The 19,764-nt window shown below is 43.2% G+C and overlaps 1 protein-coding gene across 2 annotated transcripts in view; it reads right to left on the bottom strand.

Annotated features, from left to right (window-relative positions):
- Window positions 1-19,764, bottom strand: part of LOC147728322 (thioredoxin-like) — an 80,878-nt gene that overhangs the window by 24,607 nt on the left and 36,507 nt on the right. Inside the window, exons 2-3 of one of the 2 annotated variants that reach the window (XM_086963265.1) lie at window positions 7,018-7,122; window positions 5,334-5,393 (exon numbers count right to left, since the gene is read on the bottom strand). In XM_086963265.1, the coding sequence (XP_086819391.1) occupies window positions 5,334-5,393; window positions 7,018-7,122 (165 nt within the window). The remainder of the gene's footprint in view (window positions 1-5,333; window positions 5,394-7,017; window positions 7,123-19,764) is intronic. The other variant, XM_086963266.1, reaches the window with a different exon arrangement.

Below are 19,764 nucleotides of genomic sequence, written 5' to 3'. Positions count from 1 at the left end.
CTGCCAAGATCTTAGTCTTCAAACCGTCCTCTGCACCGTGGACCTTCATCTTTGGTGATTTGCTCGAGGTCCTCCTACGACTTCTGTACTTCGGCTTGTGGGTGCTCTTGAAGGTCTTCTCTTGCTTCTGTGGGCTTCCCTGCATGCGCTCTGATTCTCCTGCACTTAGCAAGTGCCTTGGCCCTGGTTGGTCCCAACATTGCTCCTTCATAGTTTTCAATGCCTGTTGCAGCTGCCAAGGCTTGTTGGTGCTCCCGCTGGACACAGACCCCCTGGTACTGGACTTCTGATACTCTATTTCGGACCTGGGACAGCTCATGCACAGCACCTGGTCTTCCTTAGCATCTCCTGGTCCTCACAGCTGTAGCAACAAAGTCACGGTCATCACTCCTACATCTTCCAACCTTGGTGGGAATTGCTCTCCTACATCTTCCAACCTCGGTGGGAATTGCTCTTCCAGGTTTCATGGTCCGCTCCAGGGGGAATAGACTGTCCCCTATGCTTGCAGGTTATTTTCTTCAATAATACACCCTCAGATTCCACCGGACTCTTGCAGTCTTTGCCAGCGGAATCTTTACTCAAGTCCTCCATTGTGGTCTACAGCAGTTTCTGATGTCACTTTGCACCTATGCACCCGGCTTTCCTGGTGTATGTATCCTGGTTCCTGGGGAATCCACTGGGACCCATCTTTTACAGGGTCTCCTCAGGGTTCAGTCGGAAGGGTCTTACTGCATAAAAACTGTAACCGTGATTTTCTGGTTAACTTTTATTGAGTACATGGCTGTGTTTCCACTCTGCCTCCATGGAGTTCCTGGGTACTTGCCTTGGGTGGTTCCTTATGTCACCAGCTCTTCTGAGTCTCCGGGTCCACGTCCCGACTTCGGTCGCAGTTTGCATTCCACTTTTTTAGTATATGGTTTGGTCTCCCCCTGGAGACCATTGTGCTTACTTACCTATTGTAATTGAATTATTGTTGTGTATTTGTGTTGATATCTCCAGGTAGGAGATATACCAATGTGTTGGTGAGTGTTCTGTAATAAATAGACATTTTTATAACTACACTGTGTGGTTCTTTTTAGTTTAACCTACACTAGATAAGATCTGGAAAAACAAGATGAACAACAAGATTATTAACACTCCTCCTGGACTAAGCTTGAAGGTTGCTCTCAACAGCTACCACGGAGAGCTTTCGAAGGTTGCCTAGGACCACTGAAACCACCATACGGTTTGTCTGGATTAGTGCAAGGTGCTTCACTTAAATAAGTGTGCATCATACTAAGCCAGCCTCCTACAGTGCACTACTTGGGACCTTGTAGAGGAATGGGTAAGCAAATGGTCTAGGAAGAGATGTATGAAGACCTCCTCCTGATGAAGTAAAATTAGTAAAGACCAGGACGTTGGTTAAGAAGCTCAGGGCCGACTAACACAAAAGGGAGGACCTTGAAGTGGAATAATCTTTGGTGATCTGCCTGGATGGGGATGTGAAAGTAGGCATCTTGCAGATCTGTGCTGGATAGCCCAGATATGATATCAAAGGGATGATCTTCTGCAATGTCACAATGTTGAAGTGAGTTGCTTCCACCCAGGATCTCACCCCACATGCGACATAATATTAAAGTCCTACGGCTGCACCCTTGATACTTCGCGCCGAGCCCTGCTGCACATTTCCCTCTCTTTGGAGATGAATGGCTATAAGTAGATAACTTGTACTCTATTTGACAAAAAAGATTTCAGCCACCACCAAGCTAGGTCCACAATTCCTGCCTCCTCCAAATCGCTTGAGAAGAATATCACAGGACTCCATATTAAAATGCAGCTGACAGGTCAAGCAAAATGATCACTGCTTCTCGTTGGTCGATACTGGTTCTAATAAATTGTGACTTCTAACCTGAATTCTGTGCTGAAAGCAGAGCAAAATTCTGATCGAGGGATGGAAATTCCTTTACCTTCAATAATCTTGGTGATCTGACAACCAGTTTTTCCAAACCAAAAATATTAATTTGGTCTCTGTAATAAAACAGTCTTTTCTGCGTGGTCGGCAGAGATTTCCCCCTTGCAGGATTCTGTATTTTTTCTGGTGTTAGTTCGTGGTTCTCTTTAAGCCAGCCAGCAGTATAGTGCCTGTGCTCCCCCTTTAAGCATCGTTGAAATGAAATATTCTTATTTGGAATATTTATCTTACCTATAAGTCATCTAGCACTTATTACAAAATGTTTCTAGGCATGCAAGTTAGTCACCAATGGACTGCAGAACCTATTGTGCCGTCTATTACAGTACAATGTAATGGTAGCCCTGATGCTATATTTTACAGCCCGACTGTGGCAGTTTAAACACTGCAATTCTACCGGTCAAAATAAACCCTTCTGGCAAGTCGAAACCTACATTATACATGCATCTTTACCAACAAGGGAGGTCATGGTATTTTAAAGTATTAAATGTAGAAATTTACTGTTAACATGTCCTTACAGTGACAGGCACCCTTCAGCTATTTTTCATTGTGGCAGGCCTAGCTGTACTATGTAGAAGCCCAGAGTACAGATAAAAAAATCCTAATACAGTCTCGGGAATGGGATTAGCTAGAAGCAAAACTATTTAATAGTTATTAAATGTTGAATTAAATGGTGAAGTTAGAATTTTAGTAAATACTAAAGGGAAAGTAACTTTTAGAAAGTTACCTTTTTTCACACCTGAAGTTCATGGAGGCTAAATGTGCAATTGCTCTCCCACTTCTGCCAGCCAGTAAGTCGCATTTCAATTGGCGTAAAAAAGGTTTGAATTGCCTCTCAGACGCTAATAGTCTGACCTCTTTGAACATGACAGAATATGAAAGTTGGAGCTATGGGCATCCTTGTTGGCATTACAGTGTTAAATCCTGTGTGAATGTAGAATAGTCATTGGGATTTACATACAACACTGGGGGAGCACTTGAAAGGAAGGAGAAAGGATTCCAAAATAATTCTTGTGTATCCGCTGCCTGGTTGCTGTAAAACCCTGCTATGTTCTAACAGACTTCTGTATCTGGCTTTATTGTGGGTACTGTGACTGCCCCACACTGATTTTAGGGTTACCGTGGGAGGACACTGATTACAACAGTGTACTCTCCATACATTCCAAGCCCTCAGAGTCCAAGTTTAGTGTTCCAGAAGACTTGCATTATCTTGAAAATGTGGATAGGTTTGGCCCCAAGAACATTCACCCCATTGGTTAGGGTGTGCTCCAGAGTCACTACCACCCACTAGCTCATGTCGGACATAAATGTGACACTTCCAGGAAAACTTCAGAATGCTACTGGAACTTTGTGAGATCAGAAGAGGCCTGAACTTGCTCTTTGATGCCCTGAAAGAGCCCTAAAGGAATGGCCCTGCTCCCCCTCTTGGACTAAAGTCAAAAAAGGCTTGTAAGCAGGTGCGGTTCGTCCATTGGGGCGTGGGGGCGTAGCCCCCCCTGCCCAACGCCGCCCGTAGCTCCCTCATGACAATCATGTCAATGAATCAACATGACGTCAGACCGCCGGGCAGGCGTCATGTTGATTCATTGACATGATTGTACAGACGGCAACACAAGTACGCATGCGTGGGGACGGAGGGTGAATTATTACCCGTGCCCACGCATGCGCACTTGTGTTTTGGCGGCGTTGCGCATGCCCATCAGGAGCCCTAATGGGCGTGCTGCGGGCGAGAGGGTACCTGTGCCCCTGGCGCCAGGATTGGCCAGGGGCGCTGTGAGCCTGTGACGTGTGCGGGACCGGCAGCAAGGTAAGAGTGTGTTTTTCGGTGTTTAGCTTGCACAAATGACTTGCGATAGTTCAGTGTGTTAAAGCATTGGATGGGTGGGTGGATGCAGGGTGGGTGGATGCAGGGTGGGTGGATTAATGCATGATGGATGGGTGCATGAATGATGTATGGATGCAGGATGGTTGGTGGATGCATGAATGATGTATGGATGCATGCATTCATGATGGGTGGATGAATGATGTATGCAGGGTGGGTGGATGGATGGATGATGTATGGATGGATGCAAGGTGGTTCGGGCTCGCTCACTGCGCTCGATCGCTGCGGTGCAATATGCAAATTAGTTTACGGCCCACCACTTTAAAGTGTCACCAGCCGCCCCTGCTTGTAAGACTGAACTTCTGTTGAAGCTTCGGGGACACAACAACCTACAAAAGGCCTTTTCCTGCAACAACCCAGCTGAGCAATGGCAACTGGACCTGGACTGGCACTGCAGTTTAGCCTATGAATGACAACCTGTGAGTCTCTAAATGCCTCCTATGAGTTCCTGGGGGAGTTTATAGGTGTTCCTGTTGGAGATTGGAACTTAAAAAAACTAAAGTGAGAAGGAAACTTCTTGACTACAATCAAACTGGTTGGTGTATCCAACCTGCACTCCATCATAGTCAGCGCCAAATTTTACTTTAATTCCGGCATACTGTGACCGACGGTCATTGACACGTTATGCTTCTTGGTGCTATTCCTTCTTAAAACTTGGTGCTATTCCTACTTTAAAAATTGCTATGCCCATTTTCCCCATATTGGATATTTGTCATTTTGGTGTAAAATGTTCTATTTTTCTAATTTAATTTAGGATTAATTATTGTTTTGTATTTTACTTTATATCTGTATTATTACTGTACAAGTACTGTACACATTGCCCTAAGTTAAGGTCTCCCCTGTGCAATTGCTACCAGATAGTTCTGCTCCGGTTAGTATAGCGACTTTGACGGCTCATCCTGAAAATGGTTGTGATTATCCTTTGAGGTGGGTAGTCACCCACCCCACCCCAAATAATAATCAAATTTCTTAAAGTCTCAAAAAGCACTCTTTGCCACTATAGACGTCCATGGAAAGAAATTAACTATTTTGTGGGTAAACTCCTTGGTAACGGTATTCTGCTCTTTCACAACTGTAAAGTTGGTCAATAGATGAATTGGGCCCAGCCACTGCCCCATGCAGTATGCCGTAGTGTGCGATAGAAAAATATGAATGACAACAGAAGGGGTTTAGTTGAAAGCTCCTATACATTTGCAATATTTATTCAGAAAAGGTGGTTTTCAAATTCATATTGCCAGTTTCCCTAAGAATGACAAAACAAATTATCTGTGGTTCAATGCCATAGAAATGAGACTGTCAGCGCTGCTTTTTACACCTGACTCCGAAAGATGATAGTACCTTATTGTAAGGAGTAAATATTAAAGCCAAAAATAGCTTAATGATTAAGCAACATGAGATACAAAGATAGATTAATATATATTAATCTATCTCTTTGTATCACCAACCTCAGGAACATGGTCTGCAACAGCTATATAGTTAAAGATAACTGTAAAAATTACTTACTTCGCTTTCATCAACATCTACTTTCAGGAATATTACTCCACTGTGCTTCTTGCTGAGTTCCTGCAGAAATGTACAACATATTGTAATATATGTCACTTAATGTATTTTCACGTATGACAAAAAATGCACCTGTTGGATAGTTTTACACCAAAACTTATGACATTTCGTTTTTAGGAAAAAGACAAAGTTTCCTTTTACTAAATAAATTCCCGGTTGGAGTCTGCTCACAGCAAATGGGTGTGAAAGGACGTTAAACTTAAAATTTTAAAGGTGTAAGATCAGATGCTTCAAAACATAAAAAAAATTAAAAAACAAGCAGTGGCAAAGGCAATATTCAAGGCATTTGCTTGCAGTCTTTTGACTTGGTCCATGCTTGTCTTGTCATGCTCGTCTTGTCATAGCTTTTGGAACAGGTTATTCTTGGGGAGCTGCTAGATACACAAATATATACCAATGATAAAACACAAAAGCATTGGCTACAAGTAAACATTTTTTGGTCTCTAAAAGCACACATTTATTTTAATTTCATGGCAATGAAGGGAAGTGCTGTTGGCAGATGTTTTGTTCTTCTATGAAAGAGTAGAGTACTATGAAGCTAGCCAATTACTAACGTGGGCTGACCCACTGCCCATGCTGTAGTGGCCGGGATAAAGTACACCCTGCCATATATTATAAAGATATGGCAAGTCACTGAGGACCATATGGAGGAATGAGGATGAATGCCGAGTTTTTATAACATTATGGAACACTGAAGTCTTTTTGCAGTATCATTATGTACCACAGGGGGTACTGGTTTCCTTATAATAGAATATTCCTTATAATACATGATCACGCCATCACCAAACTACCTAAATACTTGACTAGCTCTCATGTGAAAGAGAGGATGTTTGCAAACATGAACAATAAAGATAGAATCTCTGGTGCTCAATTATATGCATCAAAAAAGCTGTTAGATATCGGTTACAAAAATATATTAGAATCAGTTTAAAAAAAAACAGTAGCTTGGAACGTGCAGAAACAACATTTTCTATAATTACCCAAGCAGTGCAAAAAATATGTTGCCAAAAATCTCCGTTTTACTAGTCACTATACTGCTAGAAAAACAAAGCAAAGAAAAGGAAAATGTCGTTATGTTCCTTAAACAGCTCTTTTAACTATGCTCAGATTTAACCTGCCTTTCCCCTCACAGGATGGCTCTGGCAGAGGGCATTGTGACTTCAGGACTCAATTGTAATAAGTTATAACATTTGAGTTCTGGTGTAATTTCTTTATAAAAGGGGAACTTCGAGACAGGTTTTTATACAGAGATTGCAGAATCCCATGTATCATGTATATGTTAGTACAAACAAAAGGTCATGGCTAACACCAGACCTAAAAAGGAGTCAATTAAAAATACAAAATACACTGTTAAGCGCATATAGTGTTCTGGAAATGTACTTTGCTGTGCTGCCTGTAGTACAAATTCCATCTATGTACATTTTTACCTGATTGTTTGCATGACCATGGTTTACTATGTAGTGTATTCAGTTGTTTTTATAGCAGCTCTGCTCTGAAAGATACACCACCTCGTCAGTGCACCAAGATAGTTCAGAGGTATTAGCAGTTGCATTAAAGACTGTTCCTTCAAAGAGATAGATGCCTTAACTGCACCCAAACACATTAAACAAATTAAACAAATCCTTACCTCAAACTGAGGTGCGATCCTTCTACAGGGCCCACACCATGTTGCAGTGAAGTCAACAATCACCAGTTTACAACCCGCATTTTTAAGCTCGTCGTCAAACTCTGGCTGCAAAAGAAAAACAATTCTAAAAAAAGGGAACACAAGACTGGAAAAAATAAATACAAAGACAATTGACAGTTTACTACCAGAGGTTGAATTTTGCTGCATACTGTTTAACAAATTTACACAGGAGGTGAGGTGGGAGGCCTGACCTAGTGAGCCTTTCTGGGACTGAGGCAGCTGGTGTTGTATGAAAGGAGCAGTGTAACCACGGTGGGGATGGAGTAGCCTCTGTCTTTACACCAAAGGTCTGCCAGCATTTAAATCTGGGTGGCGGACTAGTATGTTGGTGGAAAGGGTACTCCGTTGCCGTTACAAACTATACATTTGCCCCAAAGTCTGGAGCGGAGCTGTTCCTATTCAATGTGAACGTTCTGCTACATTCACTTGCACAGTTCCCAGACATAAGGACCTGGACTTTTTGAGAAAAGGACAGTGGTTCTGCAGTAAGGAGTCTATTCTAATTCACAGGTAGTAGACTAAATACATACAGAGCATATTTATAGGACCCATCAAAGCGCTGGCTGAGATTGAAGTGATTCAATAGGTCCCACTCATAGCCTAGGTGATGCAAACGTTCGTGTAATCAATTGTGGGACTCGTACTTCTTTTCAATTTTATTTAGTACTAGAGTGATAGGCTTGGAAACGGGAAAACAATATTACTCATTTTAAAAGGGCGTGGCATATGCAAAAAAACTTACATAAAAACACAGAAGGTACAACAAAACTATTTTTAAAATGCATAGTTTATTTCAACAAACTGAACTATAAAACCTCAATGAAAAGGAGTAAGGCATTAAAATCAAGGAAAATTATATATATATATATATATATATATATATATATATATATATATATATATATATAATCCATGCTCAACAAGTATTGGCAAAGCCAATAGGTCTTTCAATATGCCTTTTAGACCTGTTGCACAGCAGAGCAGCTGAAGTAAAAAAAAAAAAAAATATATATATATATATATATATACTACTGAGACGCAGCCAGGTTTGGCTGTGTTAGTGCTTTTTTTCGTTTGTTTATCGTGGGATTGGAGGGGGAAGACAACACGGAGTGGTGAGGGGACATGCAAAACATGGTGGGAGAGGGGCTGTGAGCAAGCTGATGGACAACAGATGTGGCTGGGGGTAAGCAACAGACACTGGAAGGCGGGTTGATAGGTGGGAGCAAGCAACAAAGGGCAACAACAAACAATGGAAGGAGGGCGGGTGGGTGGGAGCAAGCAGCAGTGGCAACAACGGACAGAGGCTGGTTGGATGAATGGGCAAGCAGCAACAGACAATGGGCAACAGAAGGATTGCAGGTGGTTGGAAATTAACAGCAGCAACAATAGGAAACAAGGAAAGGAGGGTGGGTTTTGGCAAGGAACAGCAGAGGAAGGGAGGGCGGTTGGGGTCAAGCAAAAATAGGCGACGGAGGGCAAGCAACATAGGTGAGTGAGTGTAACACAGGGGTGGGAGAAATACACGAGGGGGGCATTTTGAAGAGACACTCGAGTGCTTAAATGCAAAGAAAAAAGGTAGAGCCTACGAAAATGAGAAGTCAAAATCAATGTGCCCTGGGGAATGACAAACTGGAAGGAAGCCTACTGCAGTTGACCAATAAGAAGCAAACGAGTGACAATAAAGCCAGGCAATGGTAAGCAATGGGCTGATCTCTAAGACCAATGTGAAAAATGAAAAAAAGGTTTCAAAGGGACCATGCAGGCGCGGTCTAGGCAAGGCCTAAAAAGCAAGCAGGAGGAGATCTGCACACAATACATACAAGACAAAAAGCTGAAATGGCCACATTATGTAGAATACATCATATAAATAGCTACGACATTGACAACATTCTGAAAGAAAACTAGCATTTGCATTAAATCAAAAATGCTAATCATTTTACAATTTCAAACTTAATTCATTCTTATTTACCATGCAATTAAAAAAAAAATTAAGACAGGCAAAAATAGGGAGTGGAGGTACCAGAAAGCACAATTCATAAGGCAACCAAGTGGCTGTAAATTCCAATGTTATAAAAATATGAATAATCCACTTTATCATGATTTTGCGCTAGAGGAAACAAAAGCGGAAAATGCCTCAGGTTGCCTGCCACAATAACAGCAATAATGGGGCAGTGTTTGGCAACTGGACCGTTAACCATAAAACATGCTGGGGATAGATTACCAAATCTGAATTTTAAATATAAGATTTTAGCTAGATGTAGTGGTATAGAATCTAGGTAAGGTTCAAGAAGATGCATGTTTGGGTAATAAGGATCAATGAGACTAACAATAGTTCTACAGTAGTCTGCTCTGATCTATGGCTGCCCAATAGATGTTTTTAAGGACAGTAGCGAAGGAAGGAGTTATGAGTTCCCTAAATAGGAGTCAATTTGTCAATTGACTCATGAGGCTGGACACCTTGACCGCATTTTCCTCGAATAGGGAAGTTATAGTTTGAGAAGTTATTCCACGGTCTGACCACTCTCTAATCTACTTTGGACACTGATACGGCCCTTGTGTAAACAGATACTCACTCAGCCCTAGATATTATAGGGGATGGGCGAAGGCAAAAGTAGTTGAAATCAAGCCATTGTTAAGGAGGCTGATACTTTAGCTTTGAATATGTGGTTAAGGAGATAGAAAACGAGGTGGCCCCCAAACGACATACTGGACAACCAAGACACCTTACTTTCCCTTCGAACTGCCAGCAATAAGGAAAGCTGTAGACATCTGGAAAGACAGTGGCAACAAAAATATTCAGAGGATAAGGAGTTCTATAGGCTGGATTTGAATCATTATCATGGATCGATAAGGCACCACCTTTTGATCGGTACAAGGACTTTGCACAGGTAACAGCCCATGTGAAGTCTAAATAAGTTTGTTTTATCTCCAACCTAAGTACCTCTCACAGCCTATTACAGTGTCCAGTGTTGGCCACATTCTGTAAGGATCACTCACATTTTAGAGGAGAAGACTTTAAAAATTGTAGGCAATTTAAAACTAAGGAGGGCTCTACATGACAGAGTTCACATCTACAGGCAACATACATGCATAGTTGAGGTAGATAGGTACAAGGTGCATAGTTAGGTCAAAAAACAAACAGGAGGTAGGTCACAGGTGAGGTAGTGTCTGTACAAGGTGCATAGTCAAACAGTTGCGCCAATAATATAAAAGTACAAAAGTAAGCATATACTCGTTTAAGCCTGCTTAACGTGTTTTAGGAGATAACAAAGGTGTGCATAGTTGAGGTAGGTGAGTGCAGGATGTATAGTCGCACAGGTGCATCAGTAGTACAAAAGTAGGGATAGTTGAGGTGGTGTAGGTACAGTGTGCAAAGTCAGACAGGTGCGTCAACAACATAACAATATACAAAGAGGGAACGTATGCAATCAAAATAAGTCATAATACAAATAGGTAATTACGGAGCGGATTCATGAGAAAATACCGAGTAATAGATCATGTGTATTTAGCCATGAGGATCGCTTTTACTTCTTTCCTAAACAGTTTTCAGGCAATCCAGACTTTGTCACCGCCTCCATCACTACTCAGACAGGAGTCAACCTAGCTCTCGACCGGTTATAAAATGCTAATATCTCTCATTACAAGGGCAGGCAACCGGTGCGGAGGAGGGGCTCCACTTATGCTACTGCATAGCGGAGGGTTGTAGTCTCCATGGGAGACTGCAGAACGTCCACAGCACCCACTGTCCAATCCTTCGTCCCTTGGCAACATTACCAACACCCAGTTACAGCTGATAGCTGTGAGAGTTCCTATGGGGACTTCGGTTTGAGGAATAGATCCAGCTGCAATACAGTCCTTTAAATAAAGCGATTTTACTGGCAGGGTATTCTGGCCGGTAAAATTGGGTCCAGGGTTCGGACACTCAGGAAGTCTGGGTGTAGGATACCAGCCCACTTAATGCCGAGTGGAATTTCACATTGGAATTCCGCACTGTGCCTTTGGTCATATTGGCCTATGCATGCAGTTTACCACAATTGAGGCTTTTTGTGCTAAAATGGATCTATTCCATCTGCACGCTCTAGGACATTTCTGTTTGGGCATGCGTTTTAGATCCTATGCGTGAACAGTGAAATTCTTAGCCATATTGAAATCATTCGCAGCAAGGATTCATTTTACTGAACACAATTTTTCTCTCAAGTTGAGGTGGTCTCCTTGTTGGTTTTGGAGTTATTTTTCAACGTTGTAGAAAGAAGATTTCAAAACGTGTCATGGATTAGGTCATGCAGAGGGTAGCAGAAAGAGGTGCGCAAGTGTACGAGGCAAGGAATGTACTTATTTACAACGATCTGAATGAAAGTAGTCAGGGCAACCTGAAATTTAGCTGTCATCTTCAGTTCGTTGCTGGTTAAGCAACTCTCAAGCCTGAAAGGCGTGGCCTTTTGAAAACTGGTTGAGCCAGAAAACTCAATTTGAGGACGAGCCACAGGTATTTGGGGAGGAGGAAGGCAGGGTGTGTTTTGCAGACCTTACAGAGTTCATATTTCAAGAAACTGCACATTTTCGAAAAATACTTGGGTGTTAGCTCTTTTAATCATGAAATGCTGTTCGTAGAAATGCAGATTGTGCCATGTAAGCCTTAAATGAAGCTGCAGCCTCCAGCAAATAAAACTTTTATGAACAACAACTTGTTTAGAGTTAAAGGCCAAGCAGAGGAATTACTACCACATACAGTTGCGGATGAGCAAGCTGAAGCAGTAACTGCTGGAAAAGGCCCTTTCAAGAGTGCTTTCACTCGACTGATTTTCTCCTTCCCAGTTTTCTGCTGATCTGGATGCTAGCCGTAAGACTGAGCACGTTTGACACTGCCATTCAGTGACAAAGTACTGTGCTTGTTATATCCATACTGGTGATTGGCGTGAACATGATTGGCTGATTTGAGTTAACTTAGTAAGACCTATACTAGGGCATGAATCTCAAATGCTCCTCTGTGGGTCTGCAGCAGGGGTTGTGCCATCCATAAAGGTAGCTAATTGATTGTGCCACAGGTTTGCCCTGGTAGGACCTTTGTGCGCAGGTTACTGTTACCGGGCTTGGCATTTAAAAAGTTATGTGTCAAAGTCCTGCATGCCTCTTCCTATATCCGATTTCTCCCTGGGGACAAGGTGCAGTGTTGGGAAGAAACAGGGCAAGCACGTTACATACATGGGTCATGAATAACACCAGAGGTGTGTTCGGTATGACAGGGCCTGCTTCTCGCATTGGATAAGCATGGGGGAATGTAGGGAAAGGCTATTCAGCAGTATTTGACGGGCAGAATAGTAGCAGTATAGTGTTTGATATCGATGACTTTGTAATGCCAAACTCTCTCCAGTAGTGCAAGCGGACCCACCCACATAATGTTGGAAATATCACTTTGGGTAATTGGACATTTCGATGTTCGTGGCTGTGTGCCAGTTGGCTTGTCTCCAATTCAGATCTGGGTGCTAGTGGGACAGCTACATCTGTGCATTCCTGATAGAATGCCATAAACTAGGGTCTCAAGGGAAACTGAACCTCTGACTCTGGTCTTTCTAGGACAGTTACATGGGAGTGGAATAGGCACCTGCATTCCAAGGGGCAGGGTCTTGGCCCCACTGAAGATAGTGATCAAACCTACTGTGGTAGGATAGCAGACCGAACAAAATTTAGAGAGGGCCTGTGCATTTCAAAGGTGACCTTTTGAACTGATCCCATCTTCAAAGGTTAATGTGGGTGTAACTGTTGGGGCTCTGGCCTGCGAAAGTAGAGACGCTTTTGTATTTGGAACTATACTATGCTGGGACATCAACATAAGAAATTAGGGCAGGAGGGACTGCAACTGGACTATCCACAGACTTGTGGTGTTCTGGAGCTTCTCGTGCTCCAGGAAGGGGACCATCACTTGGGGGATTTTACATGGACATTGCTGGCCTATAGCTAGGAGCCAACTGTCTGGCCCAGGTCCCCAACTACTCTTCAAGGGATGGTTGGCTGGCCTCTTGTCCACGAGATCCCAGGGACACAAAGTGTCACAGTTTCCACAAGATTGTAAGGACCGCACAGGGTGTGGCAAAACGGGTTTAAGTGTTAGTCTATTGCGACAAGGAACAACCCTACGTACACAGTTGTGTCAGTATGCAGAGGAGTGTGCTTGTAAGGATCAGCAGCCCCCTGAGGTGCCGGGGCGCGAGGAGTTCAAGAAGTGTGGGGGAAGCTTGCAGAGTCTGAGGGACTAGTGCTTGGAACCAAGGGACCCTATCCTAGATTGCACTAGACTAGAGCATGTGGTGTCCGAGGGGAGTTGGGAGAATCTGAGCTGGAAGAGGAGACAGTCTTCAATCTCCCGATCAGGAAGACGACCATGCCTGACATCATGGCCTCTGTCTGATATCATTGGCTCACTCTCCATGAAACCACGCCTCAAAGTAGGTTGTTAGGGAGAATATCGTGACCAGGCCTGGGGGGGTGGGTTGTCATACCTTGTGGGCACCTACAGCTAGCTGTCGGGAGCTAGCCTTAAAGCAGGCTACTGAGGAGTTAGCCTCAAAAAAGCACCTTCTAAACCCGAAATAGCTCCAGCACAAAGACACTTGGAGTTGTAGTTAAGATGGGCAATGAGGGGAGTATCCAAGTCAGGGACTCTCAAAGTATGGCCTGGGGGCCCTGATGAACAGCAAACAGAGGTAGTATTGTTTATTTGACTGAGCACTAACATTCAGAAAGCTTTTAAATGCAAAAGCATTTACTTAAAAGTCAACTGAAGAAAAGGAAAAGAACAAGGTGTTCTGTACTACTTCTCTTTAGGAACACCTTTTTAAAGATATTGAGCAACACATTTTAAAAAAAAGGTCCTTTAAAATGCTTTTAAATGTGCATTTCTTTAATGTGGAAGAATATCCTCTTGGTATACGAGATTAAATAACTGCATTGAGAGGTGTTTATTAAAAGGGATAGTTTTCAAATATTAACGTAGAAACATCCATCTCTCCCTCCCTCCACACTGAAAACAATGCCTTTTGTGAATCAAGAGGAAAGTCATTCGTCATATGCACCCTGCTAGTGGCCTAGGTTAGTTTTATACTTTAACATTATGGTTTATTAAAATCAAATAAGATGATTTTGTACAGTGTGCAACATCAACTCCTGAATTGTGAGCTGTTCACATATATGTGATAATGAAGAAAAAAATGAGACCAAGTGAAACCAGGATTGATTCCAGGTTCTGGTTTTACGTCCAGCAATTCCAACTTCTGTGCGTGTATATCTCATACACTCTCTTTTCATATCTAAAGTTAATGCTAGGCCTTTAACTCTTAGTGAGATGTTAGGGCGAAGGGGGCAGACAGCAGCCACATGAATGGTTGGCTGGGTTTGGGCTCAAGGATTCAAGGGCACCTAGAACTGGTCCAGAGCCAGGCATCTGGCTCAAGCTTGGCTAGAACATTCAGGGGCTCATCCACCTCTATCACGTAATGGCAATTAAGAGGACAGAGGAATAGGATAGGAAGGATACGATTTGAATATCAAAAAATTTCAGGTGAAAGGAGGTGAAGCTTGACTCTTCAGACACGAGGACTAGGATGAGTCAACGATGACCAGGATCTGGAATCGAGCTGTCCCACAAAGATGTTGAGTGCTACGGTGTTGGTGGCTGGATTGGAACCAACAAACCTTGGCAAGGGCAACCCATGCTGAAAGTAAAGAAATGCTTTGGTGTGGAACAGCAAGGTTTGAAGGTATCACCACGTGGTGGGGAGTCAGGGCACGTCTGGAGCACCCAGGGAAGCCCCAGGAAAATCAGAGTTGCCTTCGTAGGGACCCACCAGTCAACGGATCAGGGATCGTGAAGGGGCCTCAAGCGGAAATGCAAGAAGCGGGCTCATGGAACACTCGTGGAGTGTAGGCCCACAATCTTCGGTACAAAAGGTCCTCTGGCTTGGGCTACAAGTAAGCCAAAGCACAGCTTCAAAAGACGCTGAAAGGTCAATGAATTTACAAATGTTCACGTGTCCAGGAGGGCTGCAGGTCTCAGCTTTGCTGGGGACTTGGGTCAGCCTCCGAGAAGTCTGGAAATCCACCTCTGGTGTTGCAAAGTCGTTGGCGTCCGGCGGGAGCTTCGGAGATGCAGACCGGCAAGATGCGTTTCCTTGACCCAAAGGGGTATACTTCCGCCCTCTAGTCTTGAGTAAAGCATTCAAGTTCCAGGATTCAGTTGCAGAGTATCGTCCAGGTGTAATCTAAATTCCTGTTGCCATGGGTTCCTTACTTATGCCTAAGAAAGGGGTTGGACTAACTCTGGGGACCCACCTATGGGAGGGATTGGAAAGAGGGGTGGCTACACACATTTCCTTTGTCCAGTTTCGCGCCAGAGTAGGGGCTGGTAGCCCCTGCAACAGGTTTGAACTGGGCTATGCACAGGGACACCAAATGTGCACCCATTGCAGACTTCAAAGCACTTCAGAGTGCACCCACCCAGCCCCAATACAATAAAGCCTGTCTGGGAGGCGTTTACACCTCCCTTTGACAGGAAACCTATTGTCCAGGCCTTCCCTGCCAGAGTTTTGGTCCACAGCAGGAGGCCAGACTTGTGTCTGTGGCTGCAGCATCCATTTTGTGATGTCAGGGCTCTTTAAACTTGGTACCGTGTGTACATGTCTCCCTCTAGAAGGGTTGAATTCTACCCCCACCGCCAGGACTGGCGAGGGGGGGTAGGATTCCAAAGTGTTTGACACAAACGTCACATGTTTCCATGCAGCCATTCCAAAGTTAGTATTTACTGCAAGGTTATAATGCACTTAAGAGTATATGGTCTGGCTGCATCACAGAACAGCCTCAGAAAATAGGCTCTGAACTCTGCAGAGGGGTCGAGCTCATGCATGGGCACCCTCTCACACAAACCAAGCACCCTGCCTTCAGAATTGATAAGGCTTGCCATTGGGGTGACTGATAGGTGTATATGTGCAGTGATGCAAGGTAAATATAGGTAACCTATATCCTAGTAAGGGGTGCATGCACCCCTTTACCCAGGCTGCAGTAGCAGTCCTGTGGTGCATTTTGAAAGGCTTCCCAGGAGTGGCATAATACATGCTGTAGCCCCTGGTAAGCCTCTGGGGTACTTATGCTCTTAGTACCTAGTGTACCATATACTCTTGACTCACAAGGGTACCCCAGTAACCAAACTGGAGTGTACCTCTAGTACATGGAATCAATTTAGAGAGGTAGCAGCTGGGCCGGTGGACCTGAATAGCAGGTTCCCAGTCAACAGTCGTCACACCACCAAGGAATAAAATGGGGGCCACCATGTAGTTAGATTCCGCCTTCCTACACTCACCTCTTCACTGGCAGTTTTCAAGCAGTCTTCCTTCCAGTGTTTGCTCTTTTCATTGCCCTACATTTGGAGCTCCTCAGGGGCCCTCCGTTAGCCCATCAGTGTTTAATATTTAAGCAACCACTTTACCATCCCCAAGACACTCTTTATTTCGCAGTGGACCGTATTAGATTTCGAGACTTGTTGTGTCCAGTGTCTTCAATAGGGCCAGCTTGTATAGGTGCCTCAAGAGTCGTTAGCTGAATGTTCTCAAAAGCAACTCGAAGAAGACAGATGCTGACTGTAGGATGAGCTTCCTTAATATGGTCTGATAGTTGTTGGCTGTTAGATGGAGGTCTTCCTGCACACTTGCAACCACAGTCCATAACCTCAGTGTCACCTTTGACAAGCCTTTTCCTAAGGTCTCACAGTGCAAAGTAATTGTTAGTTATGTATTCTACTTAAGATTGAAGTCAATCTAATCTCTGTTCTGGTTTTTCATGTAAGAAAGTAATTGATGGATTAATTCTTGGCTACTGTAACACACTATCTTGAGGTGCCAGCAGATGTTACTCAATCTGTAGAAACTGAGCTTGAATACAGAACCTGAACCAAACATAAAGGTACCTGTAATTTGTACCACTCAGCAAGGAGGGCTTTTATCCTTCGATTTAAGAGAAATCTTGCAATTCCCCCTTGTAAATATTAGAAACAAAACAAGTCCTCTCCAATTTTGCAAACTATTTATGTTTTGACTATTCTCAATCTAGTCTTTTCCTAGCTCTTGTTGTATGCAAATACCAGGATACCTAACTGGTATATGGGTGATCCAGAAATGCTGAAAAAAAAAAAGTCAATTATATTCCAAAAAATGTGTGCATATTTTTGGAGACACTCAAAATAGTTAAACCCTTCATCTTTATTCCACTCAAGACTTATTACTGTGAAGTTTCCAATTACTATTTTTTTATTTTCTCAGACAATAGCCAATGATTTATATCAAATAATCCTATGCATTTTTTATGGAAAAACATCAGTACATTTATAGCCTCCATTGAGGTGTTTTGAGATTTATACTTGCTTCCTCAGGATTAAGAGTATACAAAATGACAACATACATAAAGGAGACCAGAAAAGAGGTCACAGCTGTCCAACATTCCAGTCAAATTCTGTGCTTAATAAAGTCTTTACATGTTCTCATGTTGTGTAATATTTACTGTAATCAATAACACATACTTGGTAAATTTCGTATTTAATTTAGCTGTAATCCTAAAAATTACATATTTGTATTTTAATGTTTTAGGTCAGTGGCCTACGTTGATGTCTTGATAGTAAACTCCCATTTGAAAATCGAAATCGATGTTAACTCCAATGGACATAAGGATAAGAACCACCAAGGTAAGAATTGAATAATTGAATAAGTGAGTAAGTGAGATTTGGGACCTTAACTGAACTATGTGGCACTTGAGAATGATTGTTCAGAACATGAGGGGAGCAGGTTTTAGGGGGTTCTAGAATAAGCGATCATACTCCTAGGATTGTCTCAATCCCCCTGACAAGAACAATGGATCTTCTAAGTAACTGCGGCTGCCATAATGCAGAGTTGTGCAGTTGCAGAAGAAAACAAATGTTGTTATCTGTGCCTCTACTGGTAGCCAGTGTAGCGCTCTCAAAATTAGAGTAATGAGATCAAATATGTTTCTCTCTCCAATTAGGCGTGGAGTAGATGACAGCTTTGAATGGGTAACAACTTAGAAACCAGCTAAGATGCCAATGCTCAAGTCAGTGCTAAGATACCAATGCTCAAGTCAGTTCTGGATATAATGAGCGCGTGGGCTGCAGGAGTTTATGGAATGCTAGAAAGGGGTTTTATTTTGTCTGTAGAAAAGGAAGTTGGCAGAGTTTAGCAATTTGTTTACATGAGGAAGCATAGACGCAGAGAGTTCGAGCAGTCCATTGTGAATACTAGGGACTTGATTGTTGCATTACCAGCTGAGACCTAACAAAACTCCGCTAGTTCCTGAAACAGTGGCTGGTTCATTTTTTGTTTTATTGTGTCTGTGGGAGATTAGCACACATTCTGGTTTATGAGTGTTCACTTTAATGCAGTTTGTATATATCAAGTCCTGTATTGTCCTCAAACCCCACAGCAGGGTATGTAGATCAGCGATTGAAGTTTAATTCACAGTTGTGTCATCAGCCTACTGGTGGAGCTTCATGCCAGTGTCTGCAAGCAAGAGCCCAAGATGTTCTGTATGTACGTTGAACATGAGAGCGTGGAACCCTCAATACGATTAGTCCTGTGCAAGATTAGCAATTCTTCAGTACTACTAACTGCAAGTGCCCTTTCAGGAAGGGTCAGATCCAACACAACTAAATCTCACATCTTCGAGGGTATTTAGGAATAGGGCACGGTCAGCTGCGCAGAAGGCAGAGTGAGAAGGTGGGTTGGTATATACGGTCCGGTAATTAAAGTGGGCACCTTGTACCACTCTACACAACCCTTATAATGTAGGTGGTCAAAGATAACCTTTATTGAAAGCTATCCTAGTGGTAGCTATGGGGAGCAGCCTTACCAGAATCTCACCTCCTAAATGAAAGGAGAACCAAACAGTGTTTATATAAATATATGTATTTATTAATATAACACTCTCCACCAGTCCCTATGTGAGACTAGGGCACAAAGCACACAATAAAGAATCAAAAGAACATTTAAGTAGCACAATAGACAGCGGGCTCCAGGGGAAGACCGAACCATATACAATTTTTCTTTTTTTTTTTAAAAAGTCTAACAACAACGACTTGACTAGACAGTGCCTAGAGCACATAGATTTGCTGGGACCCCAAGGAAGCACAAAGGAGCGACACAGGGAGCCCACAGAGGATGGGGGCAGTGAGGAACACAGGCACATGCGTCGTACAACTCTATGGGAAAGTCGCAGTTGGAAATTGGAAGTTACGGACACTTCTAAGAGAACTTCAAGCAAACCCTTTGGAAAATAGGAGGTTCTAAGTGCAACCCACCAATGAGTACCGAGGTACCCGTGGTACCGATCCAAGAAGAGCCGGGTGCATAGGTTGTCAAGTGGAGTTGGAAACCTTTGTCACTTTCAATGGAGAGCTGCAAAGAAGTACTGGTGCCAGGAAGGCAAAGAGTGTCCGATGGAATCCAAGCCTTTATTCAAGGTGAGAGGAACCTGAAATCAGAGGTGACAGTCTGGGTCACTTCTAGTGACTGGGGGCTCGGTAGTCGAATGCCCCTGATGTTGGGTTCTTCAAGGAAGGGTTGTTTGATTCTGCAGCCACGGATACCAGGGGTTGTCCAGGACAACCAGAAACCGGAGGTGAGCGGTCCCATG

The sequence above is a fragment of the Lissotriton vulgaris genome, chromosome 3_1 (assembly GCF_964263255.1).
Source record: "Lissotriton vulgaris chromosome 3_1, aLisVul1.2, whole genome shotgun sequence".
Taxonomy (NCBI): Eukaryota; Metazoa; Chordata; class Amphibia; order Caudata; family Salamandridae; genus Lissotriton; species Lissotriton vulgaris.
The sequence above is the reverse complement of the archived record's forward strand: the minus strand, read 5'-3'. Positions and strand labels throughout refer to the sequence as shown.